The 16670-nt window shown below is 58.4% G+C and overlaps 2 protein-coding genes across 3 annotated transcripts; one reads left to right on the top strand and one right to left on the bottom strand.

Annotated features, from left to right (window-relative positions):
- Positions 1 to 1616: 1616 nt before the first annotated feature.
- On the bottom strand, positions 1617 to 5118 carry LOC102521933. Its single transcript, XM_032493859.1, is given in 6 exon segments — positions 1617 to 1847; positions 1849 to 2110; positions 2112 to 2212; positions 2214 to 2345; positions 2347 to 2501; positions 4956 to 5118. Coding segments are annotated over 6 exon segments (1044 nt in total).
- SOX10 (SRY-box transcription factor 10) lies at positions 4308 to 14862 on the top strand. Of its 2 annotated transcripts, XM_032492227.1 has the most exons (5): positions 4308 to 4532; positions 4647 to 4692; positions 5039 to 5550; positions 10147 to 10415; positions 12964 to 14862. In XM_032492227.1, the coding sequence occupies exons 3-5, from the start codon at positions 5117 to 5119 to the stop codon at positions 13665 to 13667; spliced, it is 1407 nt and encodes a 468-aa protein (XP_032348118.1). In that variant the 5' UTR covers positions 4308 to 4532; positions 4647 to 4692; positions 5039 to 5116; the 3' UTR covers positions 13668 to 14862. The 2 variants fall into 2 exon arrangements, with proteins under 2 accessions (XP_032348118.1, XP_032348116.1); XM_032492225.1 differs by lacking the exon at positions 4647 to 4692.
- The last annotated feature ends 1808 nt before the right edge of the window (positions 14863 to 16670 follow it).

The following is a 16670-nucleotide window of genomic DNA, read 5'->3' as shown; positions in this document are numbered from 1 at the left end:
CAGTGACTAGGAGCTCAGAGCAAGTGCAAAGTCCTGGGGGAGAGGGGCCGGGAGGAGGACGGAACAGCCCCCGGGGCTCTGCGCGTGGGTACCAGTCCACTCCCTCCCATCATTAGCTGGGTGAGCCAGGGCACGTCACTGAACCTCTCTGTGCCTCAGTTTCCTTCCTAGAAGGAAAATAATGACAGCACCCACACAGAGTTGTTGAGACTCCATGGACAGAGGCGCCCCGAGCTGGGCCAGCCCCTGGGGGGCTCTGGAAGTGTGGGCCTTCGCTACTGAAGGGGCACAGACAGGAGAGGCCCACTCATGAAGGTTTATCACAGACCGCCCTGGTCCGATGTCGGGATTCAACAGGCAGATTACAGGCTCCTGAGGCAAATGCACCGCGGCTGCGCAGTAAACACTTGTGCACTTGAACTGAAGTGAGCATTCCCCACCTCCTGGTTCCTAAACTACTTTTCTAATTACCATTTATCGGGCATTTATTCCGCACCAAATGTGTGTGTACGTGTGCACGTGTGTGTGTGTATTCTTGTTTAATTCTCCCATCCACTTGGGGATATGATATATTAAATTATCCACGTTCTATACACACAAAAACCAAGTCCTGAGAGGTTAACAGCATCATTTGCCCAAGGCCATGTGGATACTAGCAGCAGGATTTCCTAACTCCAAGACCAGTGCTCTTTCCACTGCACCCAAACCCAGAAGAACATACTGGGGGGGTGGGGGTGGGAGTGGGGGAGCTAGGAAACGTTTAAGGGAGCTTCCACCCCTCATACACTCACCCAGACTCAGCTCCTGTCTCAGTCATTAATGTATCCTTGACCCTGACCCGTGCCCCTCAGCCCTCCCCCTCCCCAAACACAGCCCCTCCCCTGCCACATCCCCACAATTCCCTGCACAGCCCAGGGTCCCTGCAGTTCTGGCCTCCAGCTCTGGGGCCCACAGCCCAGCCCCCTCCCCTCTCCCAGGAGATTCTGGGTTCTGCAGGGATTCAACACAGCCTTGGTGTTCCAGAGACCCCAGAGAGGGAGAGCAGGGCCTCCTAGGGAGCTTCAAAAAGTAAACATTTCTGGACCTCATCCCCAGAAATTCAGAATCAGACAATCTGCAGGGGATCCAGGCTTTGTGTGTCTTTAAGACACCGCAGAGACCCTCAAGTGCAGCAAGGATTAGAAGCAGGCTCAAGGCAACCGCCAGGGAGCTGCTCAGAAACTGGGAGCGGGGCCCAGGCCTGAGGGAGCGAGAGAGGACAGCCTGGACCATGCAGGTCTCACTCACGTGGTGCCTAGAGGTGGCAGAGTGCCTTCCCAGCATCCCCTCCTCGGGCCCACCGCCCTGTCCTCGGAGGGAGTGCCCACCTAGGGAAACCAAGGCCGGAGTGGAAGCTCGACCTGACCAGCCCCACCCCTCAGCCTGCGCAGCCCTGGCTTGGCCGAATAGCAGATTTCCCCTTCTCATCCCAGAGGGTCCTGGGAGGCAGGCAGACGGGAGGTGACCATCGCCCCAGGGGACAGACAAGGGACTGGGGTTCAGGATTGGGAACCAAGGGTGGGGACTTCCACAAAGCAGGACCAGCGCAGCTCCTCCAGGCAGGGTCATCAGGGTGTTTACATCTGACTGACAGAATTTCGTTCACTCTTCTCCTGTCAGGGGCCCATCCAAGGTATAAATCTGGGACCAGCCTCACAGAACCCAGGTTTGATCCCAGAAAAAACCCTGCTACTCCTGAAAGGCCTCTGCCCTGGGAAGGAAGCCTGAATCTCACCATTACATTCACACTTTTGGCCCTCCCTGTTGGGGAGAGAGAACAGGCTACTGAGTCCACCAGTCACCACGCCTCACCCAGGATGGGGGTTGCGGTAAGGGGGACACCAGCATCCTTGGGGAAGGGTCGGGAATGAGAGGGAAAAGGACCCCTCCCACCCTGAGCAGAGAAGGGAGCAGAAGGTGGCAGTGGCCACCTGGTTGCTCTACCAAGAGCTGAGGCCCTGGTGTCTTCATCCTGGAGCCCTCCCCCTCTCCAACTCCCTGCTCTCCAGGGATGAATATGGGAACTTCACCCTCCCCTGCTAGAGAGAGCTGGGCCCCAGGGCCTGCAGTGGATGGAGGGGATCAGAGTTGCCAGCATGGTAGGTAGTGTGTTTACAGCAGGGGGTGCCCTCCACCCACAGCCCTGGGCATCTGACAGCACTTCCCCCGCACCCCTGCAGGCCCACCTGCTTCACCCAGCACCTCTCAGCAGAAAGCCCAGCACAGCACTGTGGAAACAGGAGGAGAGAGAAAGAAAGAGACAGAGGGAAGGGGAAAGAGAGGTCCCCTCTGTCCAGTGTGGCTTCTCTGCAGACCTAGAGCGCCCACTGCCACCCCCACCCTCATCCTGGCACAGCTGGGCCCAGAGGGTAAGGGTGGAGGCGGGGAGTCAAGAGGGGAGCTGTGGGACCCCACACCTGGCTTCCTACCCTCCACAGGCACCCCTCTGTGCTCCAGGGGGTCTCAGGCCGAATCACAGACAACACAGACACCACACCTCCTCAAGAGGAGGAACCAAGGGGTGGAAGGATGAGCGGGGACCCACCGGGATCAAGAGATGCCAGGCAGGCGGGCAGCGGGCTGGCAGCAGCGGGTGTCGGAGACTGCTGCGGGCAGCCGGACACGACTGGCTGGATGCTTGTCCCTCCGTCCCTCTGTCCATCCAGGGCGGCTCCTCTCTGGGCGGTTCTGAGGCCGGGCGGGCGCTGTTAAAAAGCTTTTTATGTGTGTGTGTGTTAATCACATGATTGCCGTTCACCTGTATTTCGAACAAAGACAGCTCACTGTTTCAAGGCCCCGAACAAGAGTCTGGGCACAGGGAAGAGAAGGGAGGCGGGGGGAGGAGGGTTGGCAGCGCCGGGGGTGGCGTCGAGGAAAACTGGGGGGAGATTGTCCAAGGCCGGCGAGCGAGAGAAAGAGAAAACCCTTATCAAACTCCTAATTCACTGGGCTCCGAGGCCCCAGACACACTGGCCCGATTGTCTGGCTGGTTGTGTGTGCGAGCATGTGTGTGTGTGTGTTCCAATGTCCGCTCCCCCCACCCCCAACATGCCTTCGCCTCGTGTGACTACCTCATTGTGTCCCATTACCCACCCCCTCCACCCGCTTGGCCTTTCCCAAGCTTAAGGCCTTGCCTAGACCCCCTTTCCAGCCTCACTCCAGACAGGACTCCCTTGGGGTGGGCCTGGGGCCTTGCCCAGCTGCTGAGGAGCTCAGAACTAAATGTGGCTACCAGCATGGCCCAGGCTCCATCTATCCTCCCTGCACATCCTCACCTCTGCCTCAACACCCACCATTCAAGAAGAGAGAGGGGCTGTGATCTTTGGAGGAGAGACCTGGGAAAGCCTTGGATGATGGGCAGGACAGAAAAGTAGAGGGGTCACCCGGCTGGGGATGGGGCTGAGAGGGGAAGTGGGTAGACAGGAGGAAGAGGGAGGCAGGGCAATCCCCCACCCTTTCTTGGGGTGGGGGAGTGGGGGACTTCATGACAAGCAGAACTGGGCCTCCCATACCAAAAGCATGAACCCAGGATGGTAGGAGTTGGGTCCCAGGAAGTGGGGCCCCAGAAGCCTTTCAGATATACTTGAAGAGGACCCCAGCCTAGCTCACACCCAGCCTCCTGTGCACTTTAGTCCTGTCTTTCTACCTTGAGCCAACCCAGCCCAGCCCTTATGTGTGCTGAGTGTCTGGTGAGAGAGGGCCAGGGGTCAAGCTGGGGCTTCTGCCCTGGGCAGGGGGTGTCCAGTTGTGTCCTGCCTAACCAGGTATGGACCTGCGATCTTCTCTTAAGTTGAAACAGAAAGGGCAGCCTGGGTGGGGGGTAGGAGGTAGGTTGACACAGGTTGGGAAGCAGTGCCTGGCCACTGGCACTCAGTCAGGCACTCAATAAGAGGTCTTAAGTGAAGCAACACAGGCCAGAGCCCTCACATGCAATAGAATCTTCACTTGCCTTCTCCTCATCCCTCCCCAATCCTTTGCCACCTAAGGCAGCGGGTTGGGGGGTCCTAGTTGGGCCCAATATTCCTCCAAGCAACAGGTTCTGACCCTGCCCACCTGCATCCATTGGCTTTCCTGGCCTGACCACCCCCACTCCTACACCTCCCAGGATGGGCCTGGGGCAGCAGCAGGGGAGCTGGGGTGGGGGTGCCTGACGGAGGAGCCCTGAGTGTTGGGGATGAAGGAAAGCGCTGGAGGCTCCACCTTCTGCCCTTCCCTCCCTCCCTTCTCCCCCTCCCCCTCTCCCCCTCCTTCCTTCCCCAGCCCTCGGCAGCAGCTCAGGGCTCAGTCAGTCTCAGGCTGTCCGGCCAGGGTGGTTGGTGGTGAGGATACAGGCTCTGTCCTGACGAGGCCGTGGCCTGAGGCTCAGGGCCCCCAGCCCCTCCCTCCCAGCCCACCAGCGTCACCCCCCCAGCCCCGAGCTGGACCGCACACCTTGGGACTCGGTTTTCCACTTCCTAAGGACAAGCCCCAGACTGGAGGAGAGGTCCGAGGAGGTGAGTGAGTGCGCAGCCCGCTCCTCCGCTCCTCCCTTCCGGGGCCCAGGTCTGGGACCCTGCTGTGGGGCGTGGGGTGGAGAGAGGCTGACACACGCATCTGTTCCCCACCAGGCTCCTCTAGACTCTGTCGTGGGTAGACGGAAGGGAAGAAGGAAAGGTGAGAGAAAAGGTGGGAAATTCCAGGAGCTAGGATTAGAGCAGAATAAAGAGTCCGTTTTTCTTCCTTTCCATCAACAAACCTCCACCCAAGAGGAGGTTTAAAAAAAAAAAAAAAACACCCAAACCCACCCACACCGAGAGACGGTTGGGACCAGGTGGTGGGAAGACGCGGAGGCGGGAGCTAGGAGGCCGAGCCAGGGTCTGGCATGTGCGCGGGCCCAGGGGCTGCTGTGGGTTTAGGGGGAGCAGGGTGGGTGCCACCTCGGGGTTGTGCCCGCATCGCGTCCCAGGCCGCCGTCGGGGCTGCGCGCACGCTGCCCCATCGCGCCCTCCTTTCCGTCCAGGTGGGCGTTGGACTCTTCACGAGGACCCCGGCGGCGGGCCCCGGGGAGGCGGCCGAGGCGGCGGCGGCCGGGGTCGACATGGCGGAGGAGCAGGATCTGTCCGAGGTGGAACTGAGCCCCGTGGGCTCGGAGGAGCCCCGCTGCCTGTCCCCGGGGAGCGCGCCCTCGCTGGGGCCCGACGGCGGCGGCGGCGGCGGCGGATCGGGCCTGCGAGCCAGCCCGGGGCCCGGCGAGCTGGGGAAGGTCAAGAAGGAGCAGCAGGACGGCGAGGCGGACGATGACAAATTCCCCGTGTGCATCCGCGAGGCCGTCAGCCAGGTGCTCAGCGGCTACGACTGGACGCTGGTGCCCATGCCCGTGCGTGTCAACGGCGCCAGCAAGAGCAAACCGCACGTCAAGCGGCCCATGAACGCCTTCATGGTGTGGGCGCAGGCGGCGCGCAGGAAGCTGGCGGACCAGTACCCCCACCTGCACAACGCGGAGCTCAGCAAGACGCTGGGCAAGCTCTGGAGGTGAGCGCCCCGACCCGCCTCCGGGGAGCTCCTGCGGGCCCTCTAGCTGCGGGCGGATTCGGGCTAGACGGCACCGCCTGGGCTCTTCTCCTGGGGCAGCCACCTCCCCGATGGGACTGGAAGACCAGCTGCGGGCATCGGGCCTGCCCTTCCCCCAAAGTACCCCCTTGGGGTTGCGCTCGCTCCCAACTCTAGCGGCCTAGGCCCGGCTCCCCAGCCGGGGCAGCGGGCTGGGAGGCGCCCCCTCGCGGTTGGAATTCTGTCCGTGGCAGGCACTCGGGCCTGGGCTTCTTGGGAGACAGTGAAGGCTGGAGGGAGGGAAGGCTGATGGAGGGCTCCACACCCCAGGCCGTCATTAACCCCCTTCCTACAGGCACGCCACTCAAGGGTGCCATTGCCACCAGTTTCAGCTGTCAGCGGGATGCGAGTTGGGTAGGGTGGGTGGGTGGGTAACGCTTGGGAAAGAACTGAGGGCCCGGCTGGAGAGACAGGGAAACTGAGGCAGCCAGGTGGAGAACTGGTGGGGGTAGGCGTAGGCGGCAAACAAGGAATTCAGACCCACGTCTTTGAAACTGAGGGACGGAGAACTGCGGAGGGCAGATCAGCCACTGCCCTATCCCGGCTGCCTTCACCATGCCTTTCTGGCCGCCGCTCCTTCAGGCCCAGAGGTTCTTCATCCTCCAGAGAAGAGAACACATAGAAAGAAGTCTCCCCCTCCCACCGGGTCCCAGAGCTGCCAGGCTGGTCCCTTCCCCTGCCTCCCTCCCTCTCCCAGTCAGGGCGCCATCTTCCTTTCCAGGGCCCCACCCAGCATTGAGTAACCTCCTACCCCTCCAGCTCTGGAGCTGAGAGTCCTGGCCAGGAGGAAACGTTAGACCCTTTCCTACCCACGGTCCCTCAGAGTCCCAGGTTCCCTGGAACCAGCCCCAAAACACCCACCTCCAAGGAGGAAGTCAGCCTCATCTCAGGTCTGGGGTTCAGCCTGGCCCTTGACCAGGGCAACTCTGCCCTCCACCGCCCCCAAAAGTCCTGGGCGTCTCAGAAAGAGAACAAGAGTCCCAGGAGATGCGAGCCTGCAGAAGTCACCCGATTCCCCACTAGACTGCCCAAGAGATAGGCCCAGAAAGGCAAAGGGACAGCAAAGGCCATATAACAGCTGGTGGCAGAGCCAGGGCCAGAACCCAGGTCTCCCAACTCTTCAGCCGGTGGTCTTCCCCACACCATTCTTGGTGACAAGTGGGTCACCCCTTCACTCTAAGACATGGTCAGGAGGTTGTGAGGGTGGGGGCAGAGGAGAACAGGAATGAGGAGCATTTGAGTTTCAGACAGTCTCAGTGTTGTCAGAGGAGCCTGCCACCTTCCCCTTGCCGGCCCTAGCACAGTGGAGGTTGGGTCTAGAAGGCCAAAGGTTTAGGGTGGTGGAAGGAGCAGTAAGGCCCCCAAGAGACCAAGAGGGCTTCCCATTCCTGTCCTTGGCCATGTGTTTGTTAAAGGCCTGGTGCCCCTTCCTCTTCCCCGAACGCTCTTGGGTGCTCTGCTCACCCTGGGAGACCCCAGGTTCAGTAGCCAACCTGCTGCATGGACTCAGAGGGTCTTGCCCCACCCAAGAGCAGAGGCTGAAGTTAGCTCTTCTGCCCAAAGTCCATCCACACCCTGGTAGGGCTCAGCCCAGGCCAGTACCCTTGTTTCCATGGGACAGAGAAGAGCAAGTGAGACAGACAACCAGAAGGGAGACAGGCAGGCAGAAAAGCCCTGGGGACCATGAGCACGCTACAGTGTGAACCCAATGAGAGCGTCAAAGCAAGGATGGACCCCTCCACTCCTCCTGTACCCCACTGCCAAGGATTTAAGATTGGACCCTCCATTGTCCCTGTCTGTCCCTGTTCCCCCAGCTCAGAACCTTGGGCCTAGGCCCCTGCAGGAGGACTTGTTCCTGGCCACCACTCAAGCTATGTGCACAGGGGCCCAGAGTGCCCCCCAGGGGCCAACTTGGGGTGCGGCAATCAGGAAAGCAGGCGCTGCTTGCTCAGGACCCAACCCCAGGGGTAGGAGGGTGGCAGGACAATGGCAAGGATCAAAGGCTATGCCAACAGCGGGGTGGGCTACCTGGATCCTGGATGAGGGGCCTGGGAGGCATCTGGCTATGCACTGGGCTGGCCAGTCTCTCTAGCGGCTCCTGAAATCCCCCCAGGCTCATGACTCCCAGGCTGTCAGGAAGGGGGATGGTTAGGAGATCAAACTGGAAATCAGGGCCCTACACCTGGAAAGAGGTGATGGAAGTGGGTTGGGATCAGACACACCGACATCCAGGTCCTGGCTCCTAAGTGGCTGGGTGAGCTCTGACAGTCATGCCTGCCTGGGAAAGGACTTAGATGCTGATCTTATGGTGCTGGTGGCAAACTGGTTGACCTGTCTGGAGAGAATAACCAGAGCCAAGAGACTGGAAGTGGGGTCACAGGCTGGAGCCCCTCCCGACCCCCAGGCCCACAGGCCTCTTCCCTGACAGGAGCAGATGGAGCAGCAGCCAGTGCCCTTCCTTAGAAGCCCCCCTGTTGGGGATTCCAGTTTGAGTGGGGAATCAGCCTACTCTTTCCCCACCCCTATTCCAAACCTTGGCGACCCAGAGGCCAGAGGTGAGGCGAAGTGCAGATGAGGATGAGGTTCGCGGTTAGAGCTGTGGTGACTGAGTGAGGGCTGGCGCTGGAGTCAAGATTAAATTTGGGATTGGGATTATGTGGTGGGTTTGGTGTTAGGAGACAGGTTGAACAGAGCTGACGCTGGAGGTCTGGGTGAGGCTGGGGTTGAGTTTAGGGGGTGAGGTTAGGGTCAGGCTAGGACTGGGGTTGGGGCTGGTGGTCAGTCCTGGGCGCGCACACACACACACACACACACACACCCGTGCCCTGCTGCCGGGTTAGGTTTCTACCGAGGTCAGGGTACGGCTGGGAACTAGCATGAGAGGCACCAATGGGATCAATGTCGGAATCTTCCCTCTTTTGGCCTGTGCCTCTGCTCCACACCCCCTGGCATTTTCTTGCTGATTCACATCCAGTTGCCAGCTGGGCAGAGGGCACAGGGAAGGTTTGGGGTGGGAGTGGAAGCACAGCGTCCCCAGCCATCCTGGGAGCCTCTGTGCCGGGGCCAGGCTGGCTGAGGCGCCTGCACGTGCAGCGCCCCCTCCCCTCACCATACCCACCTGTGGGCCTGCCCACCTACTCCCTGGGCTGTCTGGTGGGGCACAGCTGGGATGAGAAAGCCTGCATCCCACTCCCTCACCCTGAGGCCTTGGTCTGGGGTCTCCATCCCATCACTCAGCTAGAGGGACCCTTGGAGGAAGCTGGGTTAGGGCTGGGCTGGGCAGCCTAGGGGGAGGGAGCAGCCAGGGGAGGCTAAGCTGCAGAGGAATGCTGCTGCCCGCTAGGAGGTGCCTGGTATGACCACCCCCCCTCCCATCCTGGGCAGGGAGGGCTCAGCCTTCTGCTGACTGGGTGAAGAGGGCGCCCACTGTGGGGGCAGGCAGCTGGAGAGAGAGGCCCTTCGGGCAGAAGGACAGCTGCTCCTGCAGAGTCCCTTATGTCTAGGATTTTATGGGTCTCTTTTCTTCCTCTGAGTCTCCTCTGCCAGGTACCCCCATCCTGCCCTCCTCGCCCTGGGGCAGCCAAGCCCTGAACTTCCCCCCTGGCAGCCCTGGCCTGAGGCTAGAGTCCAGTGGACAGTTCTGCCTTTAGAGGCTGCCATCCATTGGCTAGGCTTGGACCAGGGAGAGAGTCTGTCTGCCCCCATCCAGGTTCTCAGAAAATAGTCTAGCTTCCTTTACCCTCTGCCACCCTGTGGACCAGGAGATACAATCTCCCCCAGGAAGCAGTGGCCCCTACATAGTGAGGGGTACTCATATCCTGCCTCCCTCGGCCCCACCACACTGGAATTCACAAATCCATATTCCAGAGTTGAGGGGTTCCACCCCAGGTCCTCCTGTCCGTCCACCCCACAAGCAGCATTAGAAGTGCACCTATTTCTCAAGGTGCTGGCCCATCCCCAGACCTGGTGCACCGCGTTTCACATCCATTATCTTGGCCAGTCCCACACCCAGTGAAGTAGGTATTATCATCCTCATTTTATAGGTGAAGAAACTAAGGCTCAGAGAAGTGACTGGCCCATGGTCACACAGCTAGTAAGTAGCAGACACTGTGCTCCTCCCCCTCACCATGCTGCTTCTGTTTGCACACCGCCAGTCCCAGGGAGCTCACCCCCTAACGAGGCAGCCAGCTCCACTTGCAGACAGCTTTGATGATAAGAAAGGTTTTCCCTTTCTTGAATTGAAGGAAGTTCTAGGCTTCTCATAAGCTCTAACTCCATCCTCAGGAGCTGCAGGCTCATTCCTCTCTCACACTCCAGCTCCTGAGAGATTTGCGGGCAGAGACCACTGCCCCCTGAGGCTGTGGTGCCTTGGGCTCATGTCCTTCAGTCCATAAATCAAATGACACAACCCCCACCCCAGGCTCTGCCTGCTGAGCTCCCCATCCCAGGGCCTCATTTTTCCCAGGGCAGACACTCACGATGGCCCCTCTGCTGTCTCCCCCAACCACCCCACCCCAGGCTGCTGAACGAGAGCGACAAGCGCCCCTTCATTGAGGAGGCCGAGAGGCTCCGGATGCAGCACAAGAAGGACCACCCAGACTACAAGTACCAGCCAAGGAGGCGGAAGAACGGGAAGGCAGCCCAGGGGGAGTCGGAGTGCCCGGGTGGGGAGGCCGAGCAGGGCGGTGCTGCTGCCATCCAGGCCCACTACAAGAGTGCCCACCTGGACCACCGGCACCCGGGAGAGGGCTCCCCAATGTCGGATGGGAACCCTGAGCACCCCTCAGGTGAGCACGGGGCCGGGAGCCTGGGTAGGGGGAGCCTGGGTAGGGGGAGCCTGGGCAGTGGGGAAAGGCAAAGGCTGGATGGCTTGAGACCTCGGCTCTGGGAAGGGCTGACCAGTTGCCCCAGCTGGGATCCAGGGGCCCAGAAGGAGTTTAGTGGGGACTCAGGTGTCAGGGGAGGTGGCTGGGCACAATGGCTCTGGCCAGGGCTGACAGAAAGGGCCCTGCTGCTGGGTGAAGAGGCCAGTTAAGGAGGCCATGGAGGCTGGTGGAGGAGTTACACCAAGGAATACCAAGAGACAAGATTTTGAGAAACAGGAGATCAGATGGAGGAGAGATCTCTGCCTCTTTCCCACCTCCCAGCCTGACAGGGGAGACACGGCATGTGATGATGAGTACCTGCCATGGAAGAGCCAGACACAGGGTATCCTTTCACTCTGATTAGTCATAATAACAGCTAGCACTGCAGGGAGGGTACAGTTCAAGTGTTAGAGCACATGCTTAGCGCGCCCGAGGTCCTGGGTTTGATCCCCAGTAACTCCTCCAAACATAAATAAATGAATAAACCCAATTACCTTGCCCTCATAAAAGAAAAAAAATAGCTAATATTAATTGAGCACCTACAGTGTGCCAGGAACTGTGCTAATTGCCTGATGTGTATTAACTCATTCAATCATTCTAAAGTTTGAAGAGGCAGCCACACTGCCTGGGCTCAGACCTCAGCTGCGTGGCAAATTACTCTCATTTTAGAGAGTAAACTCGACAGAAAACCGAGAGTAACTTGCCATACAGCTGAGGTCTCAGCCCAGGCAGTATGGCTCCCAGGGCTCTGCTGGCACCATTGCTGCCTCGCTGGTGTTCACGGCGTCCACAACACTGCACGTGGGTCAGGCCCATGGGAAGTCTCTGGGAGCAGAGCTCTGCCTTCGCTCCAAGACACGCTCCGAGTCCTCCTTTGTGCTAGACCCAGAAGCAGACATCAGGTGTACAAATGAGGAGCCATGGTCCCTGGCCTCTGGAGCCCACAGGCTAGAGGGATGAGCAGGGATGAAAACAAGCAAATTAAGTACAGGAAGAAACAAGCACCCATGAACCCCAGACCCAGAGCAGGCATGACCTCTAGGGAGGAGTCATCCATCTGTCCACCCAGTCAGATCTCCAGAAATATCCAGCTATGCCCCAGACGCTGGTCAAGGAGGGCTTCCAGGAGAAGGCCATATCTGAGCTGCTTGGTCTCTGTTTTACTGATAAGTTAAGTGATAAGAGGAGATAGAGGGTCTGCCCAGGGTCACACAGTGACAGAGCCAGGCAGGATTCAACCTCAAAGTCCAGACACTCTGGCCAGCCCAGGACACAGCACTGCCCCAGGTCTGATGGAGGAGGCACAGGCCTGCCCTCAGGGAGTGCCCAGTTTCATAGACCATGAACATGTTCTCTCTCGGATGGGATCCCCAGTCCAGCCATCCCTCCCTCACACTCCTTCAGGAACACACACACCCCAGAAGACTCTGGACCATGTACAGAACCACCTCACAGCATAACTGTGGGCCTGGGCTTTTTCTTCACCTTCAACAGCTCAGCTACCCCTCCTCAGGGAGACCTGCCCCAGGTCAGGATGAGTGGCTTCCCCCGCCAGTCTCCTGAGCCCTGTGCATGTCCCGTCCTCACGGCACTTCTGACGCAGCGCTCTAGCCACGTGTGGGTCCCTGGCTCTCCCCCAAGGCTAGGAGCCTGTGCAGACAGGGACCCATTTTGTTTATGTTTGTATACCCTATACCTGGCACTTAGCGGTGCCCTTAAGTGTCTGCTGAATGAATGTGTGAATGAGAAAACAAAGAACAGGGTGGAGCAGGTCACTTATCTCAGGGCTCCCCTGAACAGGCAGGGAGAAGGCAACTGGAGGAACAACGAGGCAGCACAATGTGTGACGGGAGCTGGGAGTGTGGTCAGGGGCTGGGTCAGAGGGAAGGTTTCCTTGAATAAGGAGCACCTGAGGTAATCTTGGGAGGAGGCATGGGGTTGGATGCCACACATCGCTGTTCAGGGGTCGGAGTGGAAGAGGGACAAGCAAGCCAGCAAAGTGATGAGGGTGGGAGAGGTCGGCAGAAGGAGCAGCCAGTAGAGGCCCAGTGCGCTTAAGAGAGAGCAGGCGAATCCAGACCTACGGCCAGACCCCATCAGGCTCAACAGCTAAGGAACAACGGGAGCAGGGAGGGAAGCCGACTTCAGCTGGTGTGAGGAAGACCTTTCCAATAGGAAAGGTTTTTCAAAATGAAGCAGGTCTCTCCAGGAGGTGGGTGACAGAGGGGAGTCCTATTCTGGGTAGGAGACAGGACCCATTCCTAAGGTTGGAGAATTTCATAAATAACTGGAGATCAACCCAAGATCATTATATAATTAAATGCCAACCCGGGCTGCTGAAACATGTAAAGCTCACAAGGTCATGCAGTGATGGGCCCTCAGCCTCCTGGAGGCATCCTGTCTGAAAGTGAACCATCAGCATCCAGAAGCCTCTCATCTGAGTTCCCGCTTTCTGTCTCTTTTCCCCCAGGCCAGAGCCATGGCCCGCCCACCCCTCCAACTACCCCAAAGACAGAGCTGCAGTCGGGCAAGGCAGACCCCAAGCGGGATGGGCGCTCCATGGGGGAGGGCGGGAAGCCTCACATCGACTTCGGCAACGTGGACATCGGTGAGATCAGCCACGAGGTAATGTCCAACATGGAGACCTTTGATGTGGCTGAGTTGGACCAGTACCTGCCGCCCAATGGGCACCCAGGCCATGTGGGCAGCTACTCGGCAGCTGGCTACGGGTTGGGCAGCGCCCTGGCTGTGGCCAGTGGACACTCGGCCTGGATCTCCAAGCCTCCAGGCGTGGCTCTGCCCACGGTCTCACCATCTGGTGTGGATGCCAAAGCCCAGGTGAAGACGGAGACTGCGGGGCCCCAGGGTCCCCCGCACTACACCGACCAGCCGTCCACCTCGCAGATCGCCTACACCTCCCTCAGTCTGCCCCACTACGGCTCCGCCTTCCCCTCCATCTCCCGCCCCCAGTTTGACTACTCTGACCATCAGCCCTCAGGACCCTATTATGGCCATTCGGGCCAGACCTCTGGCCTCTACTCGGCCTTCTCCTATATGGGGCCCTCGCAGCGGCCCCTCTACACGGCCATCTCTGACCCCAGCCCCTCAGGGCCCCAGTCCCACAGCCCCACACACTGGGAGCAGCCAGTATATACGACACTGTCCCGGCCTTAAAGGGGTTCCTGTCACCACCACCACCACCCTGTCCCTTCCCCCAGCCCTTGCACCCTTTTCCTCACCCATCTCAGGCCCGGTGGCGGCTGTGGAGCAGGCTGCAGAGGCTGACAGCTGGGGGAAGGCCTTCTGTCTGGCTCATTGCCTTTGATGACCCCACCCCATCCAGTCTGGGCTCCAGCCCAGGCACAGCCCTGGGCAACTCGGCTGGGCAGAGGAGAAGGAGGTTGATTGTTGCCCCTAGACTGAAAAATGAGGGGCTGCACCTTCCCCCCAGGAATGACCCTCGGCCCCAGGATCTGAGAAGGCCCTGCTCATCCTCCTCTGGAAGGAGGGGAAGCCTCGAGGGTGGGATGGGAATCGGAGGCCTTGCCACTCTGATGCCCGTGTTTCCTCTTTCGTGGGGAATGAGGGGTCTGACATAACCTGTGCCTCCTGTGTTGTGTGCCCAAGCCAACCAGAGACCTGCATCAGGGCCTGGAGCAGGCTATGTCTGCCCCTTGGGGGCTGAGGACAGCTTTGAACAGCCTTGATGGAGTAGGGGTGGGGTGGGGGCTCAGAGGGCCGTCTCCTCATCCCTTGAGTGCCCCCTCCCCTCCTAAACACAGGAAGGAATTGGCACAGAGGCCCCCTAGATCCAATTCCATGCCAATAACCTCATTCTTTGTCTAATGGAGAAAGAGGGCCCAGGTCCTCCTTCACTGCAACCTCGCAGACTTTGAGGCACATCCCAGGAGGCAAGGAGGCAGGGGCTCCGGGAAAGGATTCGGAGACAATTCAGACCCTTCCTCCCGGGCCCCCGCCAACTCTCTCTTCCCTCCAGGCTCTGTGGCCCCTACTCTGTCAGCCCCAACTCCCTGGGCTTCCCCGAGAGTTACAGCTGCCCAGGCCCAAGCCCTTGGCTCCAGGGAGACCCAGGTTGCTGTCAGCAGGCTGAAGACACTGAACTCCTGACGTGTACATTCTGCCCTGGCCTTTTGCCCTTTGCCTCCCAGTGGTATTTGAATAAAGTATGTAGCTCTGTTCTGCCCCTATTTTCCTGTTCTGCAGCCCCCGTGGTCCACATGTAACTCATTACTGCCTCCCTCTTATTTATCTCAGTAGCTCCCTCTCCCCTCTCCCCTCTCCTAGGTACTCCAGCCCCTATTAACTCTGCATTAAGCATTCCACATAATAAAATTAAAGGTTCCGGTTACCTGCTTGGTGGGCCTGACCTGGCCTGTCTCTTGGTCTCTTATCCCTGTACCTATGCTTCTTCAAACACTTTCTGGAAGTAGCTAGCGGTTGAATGCAAAGGACACATAATCCAAAGGTCTCCTCTCTCCCAGTGCAATGGGTCAGGACAACTGGCATCACAGTGGGGTCAGTGTGTGCTCAGGACTGAGGCCTTGGGTGGGAGCCCTGGCCGCAGCCCAGCTGTGCCCACACTGCAGGTGGGCCACTTGCTGGCTCAGCTGGAACTCACCAGAGTGCCTTCCAAGCAGCCCCTTTGCTCACCCGAGAGAGAGAGGGCCTTGCCAAGAATTCAAGGAACAGGTATTTGAAAGAAAGGTGGGTCAGGCCTGCTGTCTTGCCATCTTGCCATTAGGATGGAGGATGGGCCTCCTCTCACTGTACCTTCCTCTTGCCAGCTCCCCCAACACACACACACACACACACACACACACACACACACACACACACACACACCCAGTGCAGGATCCAGGTGAGTCCTCATAGCAGCTGCCCACGTCTGAGCGTAAAGCAGGATGGCAGACATGCCATCTAATCCTTCAGGGCTCCCTTCCCAAAAGCTCTTTCCTCAGCAGAATTCCAACCTGCACTCGGGGGCTAGGAGCTCCTCCACCTCAGGGACAGGGGAAATGTCTTCCCCCATGCTCCACTGATGGACAGCTCTGGTGGTTGGAAGTCTTTCCTTATACCCAGCTCATAGTAACTAATAGCTACCGTGCACTGCGCACTCCCCGGCTGAGTGCTTTGTACCGTTCAGGTCTATGAGGGAGTGGGTCCAATCATTATCCCCATTTTCCAGATGGAGAACTGACACTTTGAGAGGCTGGTGCCAAGAAGTGCTAGCGCCAGAATATGAAGCCAGCTGACTCCAAGGCTTGCGCTCTTAACCACCATCTCTTCCACCTGCCCTCCTTCCGCTTGTCACCTGGAGCGATGCTTATTTCACCGCTCCAGACCAGCATCCCCAGCTCTGTATCTGTTTCTTCTGCCTGTGGGCTCCAGCCCCTCACCTCCTAGTTAGGACCTCGGGTGGGATACGGAGCACCAAGAACTAGCCCAGTCCCCCAGGGAGGCCAAACTGCCAACTGGAGGCTGTGGCACGCAAGTTCTTCAGGCCACCTGGCCAAAGCTGTGGCTGCCACAAAGCAGAACCCCTGCTCTTGTGCATAAAACCTGCGGCCAAGTCAGATCACCCCCGAACTGTATATAAGCTGTTTTCTGGTGTTTTGTTGATTTTGTTGTGTCGGAGATAAATGCAGGATTTTATACTGACCTTTAACAGATTTCATCTTGTTGGATTTGACCATTTCGTCACTTATCTTAAATCCTTTGGAATTTTCTGAATCCAACCTATAACTCTCCTTCAGAGTTACGTCTCTGAAACTTGAATACCCTCATTCAGGTCACTAATAAAAAAGGTTGGGAAGAAGAGGGAAAGGCCCTGTGTGCGCCACTAAATACCCCTCCATCATCAGTTCTGTTACCTGTACTCTCAAGGAAAGAGTGTCCAATCACTTCTCAGTCTATCTAATTATATCACCTTAAAGTACATACTTCTCCATCCTGGCCACAGAAAGACTGTCTGATGTCTTGTTAAAGTCAAGGTTCACTCTGTCCGTGGCAATCCCCCAACCTACCAGATCAATAACCATTGAAAAAAGAGTATTTGGTTCACTTTCAGCAGCGTTCTTAGAAACCCTACCCTAGCTCCAAAATCTTTTATTATATAAGTGTTTTCAAATATGCAGTAGCCTATTCTAGAACTTTGTT

Source organism: Camelus ferus, chromosome 12 (genome assembly GCF_009834535.1).
Source record: "Camelus ferus isolate YT-003-E chromosome 12, BCGSAC_Cfer_1.0, whole genome shotgun sequence".
NCBI classification, from domain to species: domain Eukaryota; kingdom Metazoa; phylum Chordata; class Mammalia; order Artiodactyla; family Camelidae; genus Camelus; species Camelus ferus.
The sequence above is the reverse complement of the archived record's forward strand: the minus strand, read 5'-3'. Positions and strand labels throughout refer to the sequence as shown.